The 18,916-nt window shown below is 55.0% G+C and overlaps 1 protein-coding gene across 5 annotated transcripts in view; it reads left to right on the plus strand.

Annotated features, from left to right (window-relative positions):
- The window catches only part of CNTFR (ciliary neurotrophic factor receptor), a 439,486-nt gene that overhangs the window by 296,470 nt on the left and 124,100 nt on the right, over window positions 1–18,916 (plus strand). For all 5 annotated transcript variants that reach the window (XM_074952259.1, XM_074952258.1, XM_074952261.1 and 2 more), the window contains one exon: window positions 1,963–2,193. In XM_074952259.1, coding sequence (XP_074808360.1) covers window positions 1,963–2,193 — 231 coding nt within the window. The remainder of the gene's footprint in view (window positions 1–1,962; window positions 2,194–18,916) is intronic.

The raw sequence follows: 18,916 nt of genomic DNA on the forward strand, positions 1-18,916 counted from the left end.
TCATGACTGTATGCGCAAATTGCCCACACGGCATAATCGGCCAGCTGTCGACCCTGGGCTCCCTGAGGTCCCTAATTCCATATGAGTCCACCTGGCAGGATGCCACAGGCCCTGGAAGCCTTGGGGTTCCCGGCTCTGAGTCAGACCACGTGGGGAGACTGGAAGCCCAGTCTGTTGAGGAGCTGTGACCGTGGGAGCTGAGACTCCCAACTCCGTGTCAGCCCACCAGGCAGGGTGCCAAGGAGCCGGGCGGGTGAGCTGGCAGGAAACCAGGCAAGTTTCCAGTGGAAACCTTCCTGGCAGGCAGGATTCAAACGCTGACTGGCTTCCATTGAACCTTTGCTGAAACTGAGCCGTCTCCACGAAACGCTTGAATGTTGAACCGGCAAGCTCCACAGAAAGCACATCCCATCCGAATTTTTCCAACCAGCTTTACCACACGGAAACTGACTGCCTGTGAGTCTGACTGCCTGTGAATGAATGTTCCTCGTGCGTAATCGTCATCTTCCCTGTCCTAATGCCTGGGCTTTCTCCCTTGTTCATAACCACCCTGTACCACCGGCAACAATCACCCGTCCCCTCTCCTGCAGTGTTGCCTCCGCAGTATTTGTCCCGCCCTGAAGCCATGGGCGTTACATCTCCCTCCCTCCCAGACACAGGGACCAACGACAGAGAGACTAGAGATGTAGGCTCCCCAGCCCAGCGGACTAGCAGATGGGTACTGCGGAATAGGCCTCTCTAGGCAACTCCACTGACATCATATCATTCGATGGCCTGACCCTGGACGCCGGTGTCAATGGATTCCCACTGCCCATCGTGAGGCCATTCTCGTCACTGTTGTCTGTGCCTGGTGAGAGACAAATGACCTGGTAGAAGCCTCTAACTCCCAATCCCCGTCACTCGGTCTGGCTGCCCGGTAGCACCCGTCCCCCAGCCGAGGCGTACCAGGCCGTAGAACGGGTTGGCGCTGTTGCTGGGGCACAGGCAGCTGCTCGTAACAAGCTATCGCTTAGCTCGTAGTATCAGGGGCGAGGGCACAGGGTGGATGGGGGTGTCAGGACATAGGGTGACCAGATGTCCCGATTTGATAGGGACAGTCCCGATTTGGGGGTCTTTTTCTTATATAAGCTCCTATTACCCCCCCACCCCCGTCCCGATTTTTCACACTTGCTGTCTGGTCACCCTATCAGGACACCTGGGGTCGTTTCTCAGCTCTGCCCCAGACTCCCTGTGCAACAGTGGGCTTGTCCCTTCATCACTCTGCACCTCCTGCCTTGTGTAAAATGGGGACGATGGCTCTGCCCCCCCCCTTGGGAAGGTCACTGAGATCTGCAGAGGAAAAGCCCGAATGATTGTCATTGTTAAAGCAGGTTGCAAACAAAGGGAACTCCTTTACCTGCCTTGCCCAGCTCGGCGGTAGGGAGGGACCCTTGTCCTGCTGAAGCTACCAGCCCAAGGTCCCCCAGGAGGCTGATAGGACTGGAATGGACAGGGCTTGGATGCCAGGTCAGTGTCCAGCCCACTAAGCTGAGCCGCGCGAGCTCTCTGTGCCTTTGTAAGCTCTGCCGTGGAAAGTGGGGCTAACGAGGATAGGGCTTTGCACTGAGCGGGGACTCCAAGCAGCCTACCGGGGTGAGCAGGCCCGTGTCAGTGCCAGTGTGGTGTAGGTGAGGAACCTGAGGCATCAAGAAGGATTTAAAGGATGTGCCCAGAGCTGTACAGTGAGTCAGTGTCAGAGCTGTGACTAGAACCCGCGCAGGCCTGGCTCCGGGGCTGTGCTCATGTCATGCTGCCTTTCCTGCCTCCTGTGGGGTGACTTAATGCTCAGACTTTGTTCCAGGGTAGCTCCGGGGTCTCTCTCGCTCTCTCTCTCTCAGCTGTCCCACCGTTTCCACGCCCCTGAGTGTGGCTCGCTTAGACGCGCTTAGAGCTCACCTCGGGATTCTCCTTCTGTCTCCTCAGACATGCAGGTCCAGTACGAGCGGCTGGGCGCAGACGTGACCATGCAGTGCGGGGCGATGGACTGGGACGCGGCCGTGACCTGGTCGGCCAACGGCACCGACATGGATGAGTCCCACCTCAACGGGTCGCGCCTGGTGCTGCGCAACGTTGACCTCACACGCACTGGCCAGTACGCCTGCTACGAAGGCTCCTCGTGGCACCTCAAATACCAGACCTACCTGAAAGTGGGAAGTGAGTACGCCTTAGCGCGAGGTCCGGGCGCCTCCTTGGGGATAGACCGTGAGAGCTGCACCGTACCCCGATAACACAACCCAGCACTGGGCATCTCCTCCCCACACCTGGCAGCAGCCTGGCCCCCCATTGTAGGTTAACTGCTGCTTGGCTCACTAGGCGCAAGGGGCTGCTCCCCCATCCACGCTCACGGGATGGTGCAGCCCAGAGGAATAAGGGACTCACGTCCGCTGTTGTGACTCGAGGGAAGGGAGAGATTCTCCCGGCAATCAGCAAAGCATGCTTAGCTCTAAGGGGCAATTCTGGCCGCGCCGCGGTGGGGCCGTCTCAGATGAGTGGCTGGAGCGAGGCATTAATGACTGTAGTTCCTGCATGGGAGACTATGGGCGTGTGTTTGGACACGACAGACACTAGAATTCACAGGACTCGGAGCGTAGAGGTGATGGCAACTGTGTATTTCACAGGACGGGATGCGTGTGTAGGTGACAATATCGGCCAAGATTCCTGGGCTCGGGCCATCCAGCCTGGTGTGTCGTGGGTCTTTTCTCTAAACGCTTGTTTCACCTTACTGGGTCCATCCAAGGGGCCAGCGGGGCATTTCTGATTAGGAGTGATAAATGATCTGACATGAAAGGCGCCTGCAGCCTAACTCACCAGCCGTGAGTGGTGAACGTCAATCCTGGAGCAGCCGTGTACCGGGGTGGCTCGCCCCTTACGGGCCAGAGGGCTGGGTCTAGCCAGCCCACATCACAGAATGAGGCACCTTTGGGGTCAATCAGGTAGTTCCCTAAAAGGGCAGCAGGTGGCTGCAGTGAAGGGGAAAGCCCAGGAAGCTGTAGCAGAGTCCGCAGACAGTGAGGAAAGGCTCCTGCAGGGAAGACCCTGAGAGTTGCTCCAGGCCAGGAGGCCTGGGAAGGGGAAGAAAACCCTTGGGTTCTGTGGACTTACAAATGGACTGTTTGGCGGGGGTTGAGTTTTATTAGCAGTTTCTTTTATATTAATAAACCCAGTCCCCAAGGAGGGATATTTTTGCCCAAGAAAAAGCCTGCCTGGAAGTTTTATTTGCACAGTCCCGGAGGGGAAACTGAGGCAGGCTGCCTGGAGCGTGACCCTTGGTGATGAGCGGGCACGTCAGAAGCAGCCAGCCCAGTCACATGCCACCTGTGAAGTTTAACGCTGTGGCGGGATGATGCTATATTAATCTACACACACACACACACACACACCCCACACGTACTAAACAGACATTATTCAGATTGTAAAGTGAGGAACACGCAAGTCAGGAAATGCCAGAATTCAGGTGTAACCTTAACTTTTCCCCCTCCTATGTATGCCTTAGGATCTGGTCATTGACTCTTTCCTCCATGGGTGAAGGACGCTCAGTAGCTAGGAGGGGCTGATGTCCAGGGGAGAGGTGGAAGGGCTAGAGGAGCAGATCAGATGAGAATCCTTGGTGTGTGTGATGAGCAGGGACGAGGACAGGCTGTGGACCAAGGGCGGGAGGCCACAACGAATCTGTTCTTGTAGGACGTCAGCAAGATGTTGTCCGGAGAGGGTGGGACCAGACCTGGCTGAGTACAACGAGGGGATCAAAGGCAGCAAATAAACCCTGGGGCTTTGGGCCTGTGAACCAGGGAGGCCAGAGGCACGTGGCTGCCGGCAAAGAGCATGGCAGACAGAATGAGGAGAGAGACGGTTGTTGTGGATGAAGGGCCCCCCCCCCGGCGGCACCTTATCAAGAGTTGCCCAGTGACAGGGCAGCAAGAGGGTGGTTTGCTGGAGTGATCCAGGAGTGTGGGGAGTTAGGGAGAAGGAGGGGAAATCTACAGATGAGTCAGCAGATGGGGAGGAGGGGGCGGGAGGCGGCAGAGAAGCTGTGGAGGGGCTGGATGGTGGGTTGGTGAGGCCATGTGGCAATGGAGAGGCCAGAGTGGGTGCATCATTTACCGGCAACCCTGTCGAGTAAGTGACTCTCGTTCAGGCTGGACTCACCCCTGCGGCCCGTTCTGTGGGGCTCCCAAAGCGCAGAGCGCCCGCCCCCCACCCTCCAATTCAGAGCCTCTCTGGCTCCAGGGTGACTTTGGAGGGCATGACACCCGATGCCGTCCCTGTGCCACGACTCTGCTGAACGTGGCCCCGCGGCACTGTGTCGCCCTGTGCCTGCCAGGGGGTTCTTCCCCCCAGCGGGGCTAAACCCGGGAGAGGCCCTGACGCCCACCAGAAATCCTTCCTGTTGGAAACCGGGTGGGAGCAGCTGAGCTGGGCTGCACGTCAGGCTGCCATGCAGCTCTGCACACAGGGAAGGGGAAGCTGGAGCCCAGATCTGGGCTGGAGAGAAGGAGGGGGCCTGGCTCAGCTTCTCCCCTCCGAAGGCTCCTTTCCAGCTGTGGCATAGCCCTGACTTTGCAATGGCTTTTACATCTGCTAAGCACCTCACTAATAATAATCCCCTCAATCCCCCTAGGGGCCCGTGGGAATGGGTCGGCTTTAGAGCCTATATCCTGCTGGTTTCACTCGCTCCCAGCTTTCCCTGGGCTGCGGCAGGCTGGGGAGAGCTCGGACAGTGCCGGGGCTGCGAGCCCAGCAGAGAGAGCCAGAGATAAAGAAATAAGCGAATGCCCGATGTTGCTAATGTAATTAAATATGCAAGGAACTAATCAGGTGAGATGCTTTTTTTGGTAATTAATTTAATTGCCTGGATTTTAACTGAAAGCTCTCTGCAAGTTCTTCCTTCCCCTCCCCCGCCCCCGGCCCCCCATCACCCCTACCCCACTCACTTGCCTCTTCCTCTCGCGGAATTAATAATCTCAGTGCAGAGACGTGCTACTGCAAAGGGGCATGTCCCTGAGTGGACAAGGACCCCTCCTTTCACCCAGCGTGAAAACAAGAGCCGCGCCGAGCTCAGAGCAGCTTCCCAGCCTGGGTTTTGCAGGCCCAGCTGGGCCTTGTAGAGGTGCCCCCAGCCCTGCCTGAAATCCCAGCTTAGCTCAGCGTTGGGGTTCACCCTACGGAGGTTGGACTCAGAATTGGGGCCCTTGCTGTGGGGCCGGGACAAGAGTTGGCTCATAGCTTGGTGCTGGCCTCTTCCCCACCCTGGGCAGGGCAGGGTTCAAAGGGAGAGTGCAAATGGTCACAAGGCCAGTCCGCCCCATCATCCAAAAGCGTCCCTGGCTTCTGGGTTTGAGCCACTGCAAAGGGATCTCCCATTCCGGGGACAGGCACAATTATCCACCTCTTCAGTATCCTCTCATGTCGTTGGCTGGCCGTTCAAAAAAGAGCCACTCAGGAACAGGTCCATGCCCACTGATCCTTTAAAGCCACAGCCTCTCCTTGGAGCAGGCCACGTGGAGCCACTTTCTGTGCAGAGGAAATCCTGCCCCTCAAGGGATGGTGTCATGGGCAGGTAGTCCCCGGACATCAGACGTGCAGATTTAAATCTGCCTGACTTGTGTGACTGCAAGGCCAGGTGTGGATCAAACTAGCCACGAACTAATGGGAAGCACAGATCCTTCTGGAATTGTCCATTATGGGCTTTCTTGCTCCTCCTTCTGAAGGCCCTGGCCACTGTCCTAGATGAAGAACGGGACTGGATGGCCCCCTGGGCCAATTGTTTCAGGCTACATCCCTCTTGCTGTTTGCCCTGAGGGCTGGGTACTTGCCAATCAGGCCGTCACTGAACTCGTGTAGTTGGAGGTCTTAGAGCACAGTGAACATAACGTATTGCGCAGACATCGGAGAGCCGCTTAACCACGGGCCAGGCTGAGCCTCGGTACAGCCAAGTGCTGTCTTCGCTGGAGTGATTCCCATTTACACCCAAGAGGCTGCACGGGGCCGTGGAATCAGGACACTAGGTTCTCTCGGTGCTTCCACTGGCATCCCACTGCCCAGGGGGTTGTGCTGGGTGAGCAGGGCTAGGCGTGCTGGGAGACGGGGATGCAATGGGACTTTCCATCCAGGGAATTCTCTCCTGAAGAGCGCAGCTCTGTGCGATGGATCGCCCGGAGTCAGGAAGGGGGTGGAACCGGAGTACCCTGGGGGAGCTGAGCCGTCTCAGAGCAAGGCTAGAAGACAAGCTCCCGGCTGAGCCAGAGCTCACGCTCCGAGTTAGGCAACGCAGGGCCCGAGGGCGGGGGAGTGGCTGTAACAGAGATGTTAGGAAATAATGTGCTCTTGAGGTTTGGCACATGGCTCTCTTTTTTATAGTCTGTTATAAAAATAATTTTAACGGGCCAGAGAGGAGAGGATAGTTAGAGGCAGAAGGCCGGCCAAAAGAGGAGAGTGAGGTGTCTGTGCAAATGGGACCAGGAAGGCCTCCCAGGCAACATGGAAGGGGGACTTGAGTTAATGGCCATGGATACCAGAAAGGGAGCTCCTAGGTCACCCATACCCTGGAGGGAACCAATTTCTCCATCCCTGGACACATCTAGCTAGCTTGGGTCTAATAATGCATCCATGAGCACGCTCCCTCAGTCCCTAAGAGCTGCTGAGCCAGAGTAGGGTCGCCCGCCATTCATTCTAGCCAGGGCGGCTTGCGTCGGTGTCCAGGTGGGAGCGCTCTCTAAGCCAGATGCACTGGGAGTGAGAGTACAGCTAGGGCTAGATCCCAGGTCAGCTCTCCAGAGGCTGGGGGAGGAGCGGAGAGAGAAGATGGGGGAAGCTGCAGAGTGAGCGGGAGCGTGCGGGAACCAGACACGGCGTGCACCATAGCGTGGCACAGCAGGCAGCCCGGAGGAGTCCGTCGCTTTGGAAGCCCATGACTGCTCTTTGCTAGGGGATCTGTCCAGGGGGAGGCTGCCAGCTCCGCTTGTCCCATGTGTCCCTAATCGCCTGCAGTGCAGGTGAGCGCTTGGATCCGCGTGGAATGGAATGCAGCACGTTTGACTCCGCAGAGTGCCGGAGCTGGCAGGGGGCCACCCACCAGACTTGGAGAGAAGGGCTCCGTGCTGGACTCCTTCCCCGGCTGTCTGTCACTAAATGGCTGGCGAGATGAAGGGGAAAAACATGCGGTTTGACGGAAAACGACATGGAAAAACAACCAAATTAACAGAAAAACAAACAAAACCCAACCAGGGAGGGTAGGGGAAGGCAGGCAACGCAACAGAAACCACATGTGAGCGGGGGCCGGGATGGCCCGCGTTTGTGTTCTCTGGCCTGATTAGCGGACAATCAAGCATTAGCTGCTAATAAATAATAACAACCCCCTGTTCCTCTGCCTTGGAAGTCGCTTTGCTCCTCAGCTGGGCTCCAGCTGCGGTTTGGGGCTGGGCTCCCCGCTCCCTTCCCTTAAAAAAAAAAAAAAAGAAAGAAAGAAAGAAAAACATCTCCATGAAAACCACCAGCCTACCCACTCCTTCGTGGGATGGATCCCTTGCCCGGCATGCCCCTGAACTCTTTGGGTGACCAGATGGCAAGTGTGAAAAACTGGAGGACTTTTTTTTCAGGGGGTGGGGGTAGAGTTGTGTATATAAAACAAAGCCCCTAATATCGGATATCTGGTCACCCTACTTCGCTGCCCCAAGGGGTAGGAGGAGCTGATGAGGTGCTGCTGTGTCCTTTGCTCAGGTAGCGGGGGACAGAGTGTGGCCCCCGTCTTGCAGCTGTGTGAGTGGGCAGCCTGCGGGAGGCGGGTGGTTGGCTCTTCAGAGTCAGTGCGGAGCCCAGTGCCCCGGTTCAGCATTGGGGGTGCTGTGCTGCAGGGAGAAGTGTGGGTGACTCGCTCCTAGGGTTGCCATCAGCCCAAGTTTCCCAGGATCGGCCCGTTTTCCAGGTAGCCACCTCAAGAAATCTGCAAGTCTTCCCGGGACACTAAAAATCCCGGGTTTTGTCAATCGCGTGATAATGCATCTCTCTGCCAAGCCTGCTCAGAGATGGGGATAGTACCTGCATCCCAGCCAGATGGCACCGAAGGGTGGCCAGGACCAGCAAGTGGGTGGCAAATGGGGGGCAGGGTAGTGGCAGATTCATCGGGTTGAAGAGGAAGTGGTGGCACAAAGGCAGGGGTATTGCAAGACTGAACTGCCCCCTGCTGCCTGCCTGGTAGCGAGTGGGGTGTCCAACTGCAGGGGCTGGGAGCCGGAGTCTGGGGGCCCAGAGCTGTGGGGAAGAGAGAGGCTGGGCCTGGCCTGGGAGACTGGGCTGGGCAGTGGGGGTAGGCGCAGCTGGTTGGCCAGTGCCGTGATATGATGTGAGAAGCATTGTAAGTAATAGCTGGCTCCTGTTTTTTTGTATCTTGGAGGCGGCAACCCTACTCAGTATAGTGAGCCCTCGCCTTGAAATGAGGGCTCACCCTGGGGCAGCACTAGGGGGCGCTGTGCGCCTGGAGCAGTGGGGTGGGGACGCTCTCCCCTCAAAGTCAATGCTGACCCCAATGTCCCAGCACCATGCTAGTGGGGCTCTGTACCGCAGGCAGGTGTGTGGGTGTCACAGTAGGGGGCGCTCTCCCTTTTGAATCATTTCTGCCCTAATGGCCCAGTGAGACAGTGCCTGCTGTGGGTGACTCTGGGGAGTGTACGGGGCGACTCGGGGGGAATGCAGTGGGGCAACTCGGGGGGGGTGCCGCAAGGCGACTCGAGGAGGGTGCCGCAAGGCGACTCGAGGGGGATGCAGTGGGGTGACTCGGGGGATGCTGTGGATGACTCGGGGGGATGCTCTCTCGCAGACTGGAGAGGGAAACGAAGCCCTGACTGCTTGCGACCATTAACCCCCCTTCTTCCGGTGCTGTTGGACTGGAAAAGGTGCTGGGTGGACACTCAGTGAGTCTCCGTGTCCCCAGGACCACCATGTCCCTCAGCACCATGCTGTCTGTAGTTGGGCTGATGACAGCAGGTTTGGGGATCCCTGCAGGTGAGATTAATCTGGCTGGGCCTATAAAGTAGAATAGCATGGGACTGCTGTGTTAATTGCCACCTCAATACATCAGCAAAGTATCCCCTACAGAGAGATAATGATGAGGCATAGGAGTGACCCACGGTTCACCAATAAACCACAGTGATGGGAGTGTTACAAATTAGATTAGATTATTACGATGTGCTATTAATCTAAATACAGATCATTTTACTGGACACACAACCCTCAGAATTCAGCCTCCAAGTCCTAAGGGGATTGGATCGCTCAGGGCTCAAAAACTCAACCCACGAACTTCGCTGCTTGTGCACAGATTTCAGGCCCTGGCAGTGCTGAGGGCCGGGAAAGGCATGCTGGGTAAGGATATGCAAATTAATATCTCAGCCTTTAAAAGAAAACAAAACATGACACCAGACCGCAGTCCCAAATGCAATTAGCTCTAATGGAATTAGGAGCAGAACTAGACAAACAAACACGTTCAAAGGCAAGGGGTGACCCCTCCACCTCGTCCCCCTGCAGGACTCGCTCGGCCCTGCCAAGGGGTGTGAGAGCGAAGGAGAAGGCTCTTTCCAAATGCTGACTGAATGGGTCTAATCGCCCCCCGCACACATGTTATCACCGCTGCATTCCTTCCCTTCCCTCACAGGCAAGCTGCCCGGCTGCAGCCTAGCAGAGTGGTGCTGACTTGGCTTGCCGTTTACACTATGATAATCCGGGGCAGCCGATGTCAGAAACAATAAAAATATCCTTTCTTCCCGCTGTAAACACAGAGCAGCTGCGAGGGCCAGGGGGGCCGGGAGCTCTGAGCCATGCCACGGCAGGCAGGGGGCAGTGGGGGCTCATGATAAAGAGAGGAGCATTCATTAGACCCAATCAAAGGTTCTCCTGGTCTCTAAGAAGCCCAGTGTGCTAGGCCTCTCAGGAGAGCCTGTCTGTCCGGGCTAATAACCCTGTGAAATCTGACATTTCCTGCTCTTTCTGTTCCACCAAGTGTCTTGGGCACCTCATGGAGAGCCGATGGAATAACAGCACCTTATATTTATATAGATCATCTTTGATTCAGAGATTTTAAGGCCAGAAAAGACCATCAGATCATCTAGTCTGACCTTGTGTATAGCCCAGACCAGTTTCAGCCGGTTACCCTTATAGTAAGCCCGATAACTTGGGTTTGGCTAAAGCCTCCCTTCCCGAAAGGCAACCAGGCTGGGGTGTGAAGACATCAAGAGGTGGAGAATCCAGCAGTTCCCTTGGGCCTTGGGTCCAATGATTAACCAGCCTCACTGTTGAAAATCTGCATCACTTGAATGTGCCTGGCTTAAACTGCCAACCATCAGTTCTTGTTGTACCTTTCTCGGCTAGATTAGAGAGCCCGTTAGTGCCTGACATTTTCTCTGCATGAAGGTGTGCACCCAGCAGCTGAGTTTTTGAAGGTCTCATCCACTGGAGGCCACATGAAATTCAGCCAATCTGCCTCTGGTGCTCTGAACGGACCCTGGGCGCTCTGAACTTTGGCCGTAGTGCAGTAGGAAAGACCATACATCCGCTCTGGGGCCTTGGACAAAGTACCTGGGCCTGCAGTCCTTTCTCAGGCAAAATTCCCAGCACCTTCCAGCAGAGTCCTGCCTGTGTTAGGCTCGCAGGACTGGGCCCAAGCTGCGAGCTGGCAGATCTTCCCTGTCTTTGGGCATCGAGCTGCTGCAATAATAAGCCAGTATAAATGCCTAGGCAGATCAGAGACTGACTCTGAGTCAGAGGTGGAACAAGCAGTCGGAGCAGAGGCCTCTCACGGGAATTCTGATGCTCCGTCCTAATTAGTTTCTGTCCTAATGTCCCAAGTAATAAAGCATGAGGGAAGAGAGAGAGCTCCGCAGGGGGATGGGTCTCTGAACAGAAGCTTGGCCCTGGCTGCTGTCGTAGCCTGCCCGGTGCCTGCATCAGTGAAGACGTGCACAGTAACCCCACTCCCCCCCCCGGGGACTGCACACCCAGCTGTGCAGCCATCTCCCCCCGTCCACCTCAGTTTTCACTTCCCCACGTCACCCCCTCGGCTATTCAGTTAGGGCTTGGCGACACATACAGCTCTCCCGGCGCCACAGCGCTGTCTACACCAGGGCTGAGGTCGGTCTCACTGCGTGGGTTTTTCCCATCCCTGAGCGACATAGCTATGCCGACATGAGTTTATAGGGTAGCCCTGGCCTTAGCATTGGGAGTGCTGCCTGGCATCTACCCTGGCGATTGTTTAGCCACAGAACAGCTACAGCACAGAGAGCAGGAGGGTGAGCACACACCCAACGCTGCCCCACTGGCAGAGGGGAATTCAGTCCCTATGACCCATTCAGTCCTCGCCCTCTCTGCTGTAGCCACCAATGTGGGCCAAGCAGTGTCCGTTGCCGTGGCAGGCTTTGGGCTGCTGTGGGCATCTGGCATCAAGGTTGGTTCAAGCTGGGTGACATGATCTGCTGCTTCTGTAGGTTTTCTTTTACCCTCCCCATCCTCGAAATGCAGCCGCTAAAGCTGGCTTGCCTCACTGCGGCCCTGATCCAAAGCCCCCGGAAGCACTCCTCTGGCCATTAGTGACTGTGTTGGGGAGGGATCCTCACTCCGATCTCAGCTGCCCCAGTGTGAGTCAGGACCAGCTGCGTGGCCGTCAGTGGGGTTCACTCAGAAACCCCAAGGTGGTGAGTAAGTTCAGAGCTCTAGCTGGTCACCTGAAAACCTGGGTTTCCATCTGGATTTGGGGGCACGAGCAAAATGAGTTTGAGGTTCTCATCTTATTCCCCAGGGGGGATTTTCCTGCACCCCAACTCCCCCTGCACCAGTAGGCAGGGCAGCCAGCCTTTTCGGTTCGGTGCTCTGGTCTGTGCCAGTAGGACAGAGACACTTAGGTGTATGGGGCTGGCAGGCTAGGGGGAACCTCAGCCATCACCTGGCAGCCCCGTCCCCAGCCTCTCGCTTTAATGAACACTAAATCCCCCCCTCCCCCACCTCCCAGGTCTGTCTTGGTCTCCCTCCCGCCCCCTGTGAATGCCAAAGCCCTGGCGTCAGCTGGGAGATTTCCCCGACTTGTTTATCCTTGTTAACATGACAAACCCAGCACAATAATTAAAGAAGCCAAACCATTGTCTAAACAGCTTCCCACAGCCCCCCCCCACCCCCATCTTTGCCTTCCCTCTCTGAGCTGTCGGCAGTGCTGACAGCAATTAACCAGAGAAGCTCCAGCCGCATCATCTCACGGATGTCCCACGCCAAGCGATCGGGCGTGACGGGGGCCCCGGTGGCGTGGAGATCCGGCGCTCTGTTTACACTGGGCTCCCCTCTGCGGGGGTGCGGCTCGGCTAAGTGCCCCTTGTCAAAATATTTTTGTGATCTTCCTGCCACCGGCGGGTGCTGAGTTTCCAGGTGTCTGCCTGTGCCACGGGGTTCGCTAGCAGGGATGGGAGAGAACCTCTCACCCCCCTGCCGCCCACATCTTACTGGCTTCCCGCTGGCAGGCCAGAAACACCAGCCTCTGCTCCTAGCTTGGTGGTGCCCCTCTATATAGCCCTTATCTCCAGGGCCCTCCCTCGCCTTTCCCAGACCAGTTACCCGTGGGGGCAGGCGTCAGCCCTGGGGGGCTTACGCTGCGAGGTTTGTGGTCTGCTGTTTGGCCGGTGGCATGCACGGGTGGTCAGATCCCCTCGAAATCTGTACGGACGTTCAGGGAACTAACTCTGCTGGGGTTAACAGCCCGGCTGCTCCCCTTAGGGCAGGGCTGCGTTCCAGCTCGGGCAGTCGTATCTGGGCTAGCTCTGATGGAGCTAGTGCGCTACGCACAGCAGTCTGGCTGCCCTGGTGCGGGCCGCGGCAGAGCTCCATACCCATGATCTCCGACAGGATTGCACCGGGGCGGCTAGCCCGGGAGTGGCTGCTCCACTTCTGGTTTTAGTGCCCGAGCTCAATCAGCGCTTGTGCGGCTGTAGCCACCTGAGCTGGAAATGACCCCTCCAGCCCAGTGTAGACGTACGCACAGGGTGCAGGGTGGAGATGGGCGGGGACCCTGCCTGGCATTCCCATTCCACAGGTGTGTTCTTCACCTGTCTGATCTCAGGGAAAGTCCTGTCGTGTCCTGGGGATGGTAGACACACCACCAGTCCTGGCGCTCCGGGGCTGTCCACACACTAACCCAATAAGGAGACATCTCCTTTTGTCAGCAGGAAGCAGTGGGGTTCTTCCTGGCCTCTGAGCATACTACGCCCTTGCCCTCCCCCTGCTCGCCCCACCCCTGCAGCCACTTCTTGGCAAGAAATCAGAGGGGGTAAAGCACAGGACTGGGAGAGGGAGACGTGATATATTCCTGGGTCTGCTATATGGCTTCTTGGTTGCTTAGTGCCAGGTTTTGAGAGGTGCTGAGCTCCCCGTGGTTTGGAGGAGTGGTACTTACCCTCTTTGTGCCTCAGTTTCCCCCATGTAAAAGGTGCCTCAATTAACATTTGAAAAGCTTTTTCTGGCTCTCCAATGGAAAGGGATTAGAACTATTTCATTGTGTCCCATCTCCACACCCCCTACCACTTTCCCCATCCCCACCTCTCCTGCCACAGCTCACCTGATGAGTCCCAAGTTGGGGGGGGGGGGCTCAGACACACAGTGAGGGATGCAGCAAATAGCTTATTTTGCTGGGCGCTCGGTCCAAGGTGAAGCTGGGTGTACTTTAGCCTGAATGACAGTGTAATTAGCTGTGGTTTCCCAATCTGGCATCCTTGCTGTAAATAATTTAGAATAATAAATGGGATCGCAGCAGGGCTCTGCGGTGGGGGAGGAGAATTTGGGGTCTGGGAAACAAGGAGGGGAGCTGAGAGGAAAGCGGGGGGGTCTCAGGCAAGCCGGGGTGTGTTCCCCCCGAGATCGTGAGCTGGAGGATTTTGGCAGCCCATGGATCATTCCCCTCCCCGATCCTCCTGAGCTGTCAGTATCAGTCCTACAGGCAGCTAGCTGCAGGACAATTTCCAGTCGCTCTTGCTCCAAGCACTTTAATGCTGTTTAAACAATTACGCAGTTGATAAATTTTGACAACAAGAGATAGCAATAGCCTGGGAGAGCATGGAGTGGAAATGCTCTAAACAGATGTCCCTTTTCTCCCCCTCCTCCTCGCCCCAGCTCCCCGGGGGTCTTTAGCATTTGCTGCCAACTAAACAAGACAGTGTTCACTTGAATCGGGGCTGGGGAGGGACTCCCTTATTAAAATGGTTGATGATCTTGTCCTGGGAGTGGAAGCTGCTTGCTCTCTCCGCACTAGGGTCTGTGTTCCATCAAAGGAGCTTTGTTGTATGTGACCAGCTCAGTGCAGGGTGTAGCTAAGCTCGGAACGTTTGCACCGTGCCCTGGGATCTGTCCGGGTCCCACGGACTCAGCAGCTCGTTGGGCAGAGGGCCTCTTGCAACACAGCTGAAAAGCCTGGTGGGGAACAAGACAAACCTGCCATCGGGCACGTCTCCAGGAAATTCAATGTTGTACCCCAGGGCAGGCATGGCATGTGCCCACCTATTTGCACCAGCAGGCTTTCTGGAAGCATATGCTGGCTGGGGCTGGATTCTGCTGTCGGGTGGAGCCCAATCCAGAGTCTTCCTTGGATTTACACCAGATGACATTCAGCAGGGCAAGCTGCCTCTAGGAGGGCTGGGCCCGGCTCTGATCTCACTTCTGTTGGTGGCATTCTGCAGTAAATCCATCCCCACTGGGCTGCAGTCGGGGGTGTACGTTGGTTAGAAAGGGGTGTACGTCAGTGGTGTGGCCGAGTAGCTTACGCAGAGCTGACATGAGGGGGTGGAATGGGCCTGGGTATTCTAGGCTCAGATACTCTCGTGGTGTAAATGTGTGCAGTGCACACACCAGAGGAGGACCTGGCCCCTGCTAGTTCGGGATGGGGCACGGTAGATGTGAGTAGCAATGGAGCTGTCTTGTTGTAAACTCCTGCTACATCTCTCACCGGCTGATACACCCGTGGTGGTGGTTGTTTTTTGTTGCAAACACTCTGGACACCTGCTGAGCGTGAGCATCACTCCTTTGCCCTTGTGTATCAACTTTACGAACCATTTACACCCAGGGCCGCAGATGCATCTGGCGTAAGCGTGACCCACTAGTGGGTGGGTGTTACAGTCCCCCTCAGTGCTGATCCACAGAAGATACGAGGGGTTACAGCCCCCATCCTCGGAGGCTTTGCTCGCTCAAGCTGTGCTGTGTGGGTCCCTGGTTCGATCCCCAGCGGGTTGGTGGCAAAGTGCACCAGTGGCTGTCCTAGAAGCCTCGGGACGCTGCACCCACTCTGAGCATGCCCTGCTTGTGAAGCATTGCTGTGTCTCTCATCAGTCTAATCTCCAACGGGACAAGCCAAGTGTCCCAGCTGGTAACTTTTAAACCACAGGGGCGTTAGCTGCCTACCTGCCCCTTCAGTGCCATCTTGTCTCCTGTGCTGGTTGTCTGGAAGGAAATGATTTTCTGTGTCCGGTTTTTATTTTGTGCAGCTAGGGCAATCCCCCATGCCAAAGTGGAGTAGCCAGCTGAGAGCAGCAGGTCGGGAACCTCTCCAGGGTGTCAGGCTCCTTGCTGGGTGATGATCTATTGCGTGATTACGCTATGCACAAGGGAGGTGAGGTGTGGAATGCAGCCCCTCGTTTCATATGAGAGCTGGAGATACGGTATGGAACTAGAGAGGTGGGATTATCCTACACCTTTGCAAACTGCTTGCAAGTCAGAATCTCTGACTATACATTTAAAATGGGGTCAGTATTATACCATTCGTATGTCTGGGAATAGTGGCCTCATGTATATGCCCCGTATGCTATATATACCTTCGGCAGTAACATATAACCTGGTGTTTGAATATGGGGATTCAATACGTGCACAGCCAGAATCTTAGACAGCTGATCAGATCTATCTATCTCTATCTGTCTGTCTGTCTAACCCCCATGCACATCTCTCTATCGATCTATCTCTGTCCCATGTTCATAACTGTGATGACATCTAAACACTTCGATGATGGCAACCTGTGTCCTCATTTCTGTGGCTCCCCCTCAGGCTGGGACGTGGCATTGCAAGGGACTTTGCCTCTCACAGCCCTCTGGTGGCTACGTTCTCATCATAGAATCATCGAATATCGGGGTTGGACGGGACCTCAGGAGGTCATCTAGTCCAACCCCCTGCTCAGAGCAGGACCAATCCCCACTAAATCATCCCAGCCAGGGCTTTGTCAAGCCTGACCTTAAAAACCTCTAAGGAAGGAGAATCCACCATCTCCCTAGGTAACGCATTCCAGTGTTTCACCACCCTTCTAGTGAAAAAGTTTTCCCTAATATCCAACCTAGACCTCCCCCACTGCAACTTGAGACCATTACTCCTCGTTCTGTCATCTGCCACCACTGAGAACGGTCTAGATCCATCCTCTTTGGATCCCCCTTTCAGGTAGTTGAAAGCGGCTATCAAATCCCCCCTCATTCTTCTCTTCCGCAGACTAAACAATCCCAGTTCCCTCAGACTCTCCTCATAAGTCATGTGTTCCAGTCCCCTAATCATTTTTGTTGCCCTCCTCTGGACTCTCTCCAATTTTTCCATGGTGACCACTTCCAGCCAGGCTCTTCCCTGGACTCCCTCAATGCATCTCCTGTGGCTCAGTCTTCAGGCCAAGTCACCCAGCAGTTCAGACCCCTTTCAGGGTCCTTTGCCCCTGGTGGACTTGACTCCAAACAATAAATTCTTTGATCCCTCCCCACAGGCCTTTCCTTGCTGGGAGTCCAAGTACCATGTACACTGGCCTTCCACTCCACCTGGGCTTCTGTGTCATTCCCTGGTCCCTGGGGCTCTTCTCTCCTCTGGGGCCCCACCACAGGGATTAACCCTGCTCCTGCAGCTCTGCTTCCTGGCCACAGCCAGACCCAAACTACTGGGCCTTCCTTCAGGCCCTTCCCTAGCTCCCAAGTTGCCCCGTCTACTGAGTTCCCAGTTCTGTTTAGTTGGTGCTCTGTTTGCTTCAATCACAGGCTTTAAGGCCAGAAGGGACCATCATGATCATCTAGTCTGACCCCCTGTATATCACAGGCCACAGAGCCTCCCACATCACCTCCTGTAACAGGCCTATATCCTACAGCTGAATTACTGAAGTCCTCAAATCTTCTTTTAAAGATTTCAAGTTACAGAGAATCGTCCATTTACTCAAGTTCAGACCAGCAAGTGACCCGTGCCCCATGCTGCAGAGGAAGGTGAAAAACGCCCAGGGGCTCTGCTAATCTGACCTGGGGTAAAATTCCTTCCCAACCCCAAATGTGACAATCAATTAGACCCTGAGTATGTGGGTGAGACCCACCAGTCACAGAGCTAGGAAAGAATTCTCTGTAGTAACTCAGAGCCCTCCCCATATAGTGTCCCATCTCTGGCCTGTGGAGATATTTGTAATAGCAGTTGCAGATGGGCCATATGCCATTGTAGGCAGTCCCATCATACCATCCCCTCCATAAACTTACCAAGCTCAGTCTTGAAGCCCAGGTAGGTTTATGGCCTCACTGCTCCCCTTGGAAGGCTGCTCCAGAACTTCACTCCTCCGATGGTTAGAAACCTTCGTCTTATTTCAAGCCTAACAGCTGAGGTCAGTCTTTCTAATTAAGCCCCATCTGGGGTCACTAATTAACTCTTATGTTGCCAGCTCATCAGTAAGGCTGAGGAATAGCTGCTGTCATGATGAAGCCTGAGCCTGCTTTCCTCCAGGGCCAGCTAGCTCAGAATTGTAGGACTGGAAGGGACCTTGTGAGGTTGTGACTGTTAGAAAGCTTATTCCTTCACCCTCTCACTTCCCTGGTCCATCTCGCATGAACAGAGAGCAACGATACCCGCAGTCCGAAGGTGCAAACAATGCGATGTTTATTGGGGTGAACTTCCAGCAAGCTTAAATCCAAGTTCCTTTTTCCTTATTTTCAAATCCCAACTTACTTCCTATTTGCCCCTAATTTATATAGTAATATTCTCAGCTGTACCTTAACCAATCATTTTACTGAAATTTACCTAACCAGTCCTAACATGGTTAGCTAACCAATTATATCCCACCACCTTAATTAGTTTACACCCAGCAAAATTAATTATACAGCAGACAGAAACAATCACAGAACCAGACAGACACCATGCAAATAAACAATAATGAAGTGGGAACTATAATGACAAAACAATACAGAAGTGAGGATTTCCCAGCTACATCTATAAAGACATAAGGGTTTCCCAGCTGTATCTATTGATAACTGAGTTCTTACCAAACAGAAAACTATCAAACTAAATTTCCTTTTACATCTTCTAGGCTCTTCCCTTTATCTGGTGCTGATAGATCGGATCCCCTTCCTAACAGCCCCAGATTGCCTTATTTCAATGTGACTAGGTTGGAATGCGAGGAGGTGACCGGTCGCTTCCCAGCTTATGGCTGCCTCTGCTGCTTGGCCAGAGGCCTTAGTTTAAGAACAGGGCCTCAGACTGTCACAGTCCTTACATCGGCAGACAGTGATTTTGATTCTTTCTTTTATACCTCTATAACTAGCTAAGTGAAAAACATACACCTACATTCTTAAACTAGAGGCCTTTACAGTCAGGCCTGAATATCTGTATCCTAGCAGTGAGGTTCCCCTGATGTTATCTGGACCGGTGATCTGCTAGGTCACTCCAATCCCCGACTCTGGGAGCCAGCCTTCCCCTGCTCTGCAGTGAGAACCTCCAGTCCCGGGCTGATCACGCACAGCCTCTAGCATGGAAGCTGCTCCCAGCTACGTGAGTGAGCACTTTGGGCCAGCCGCTGCTTGGATTGTGCAACCGAATGACACTAGCCAATATCTCCGGTCCCAGACACAATCCTAGGAACCTCCGTCTTGCAGTGTCC

This window comes from Natator depressus, chromosome 5 (genome assembly GCF_965152275.1).
Source record: "Natator depressus isolate rNatDep1 chromosome 5, rNatDep2.hap1, whole genome shotgun sequence".
In the NCBI taxonomy this organism is placed as follows: domain Eukaryota; kingdom Metazoa; phylum Chordata; order Testudines; family Cheloniidae; genus Natator; species Natator depressus.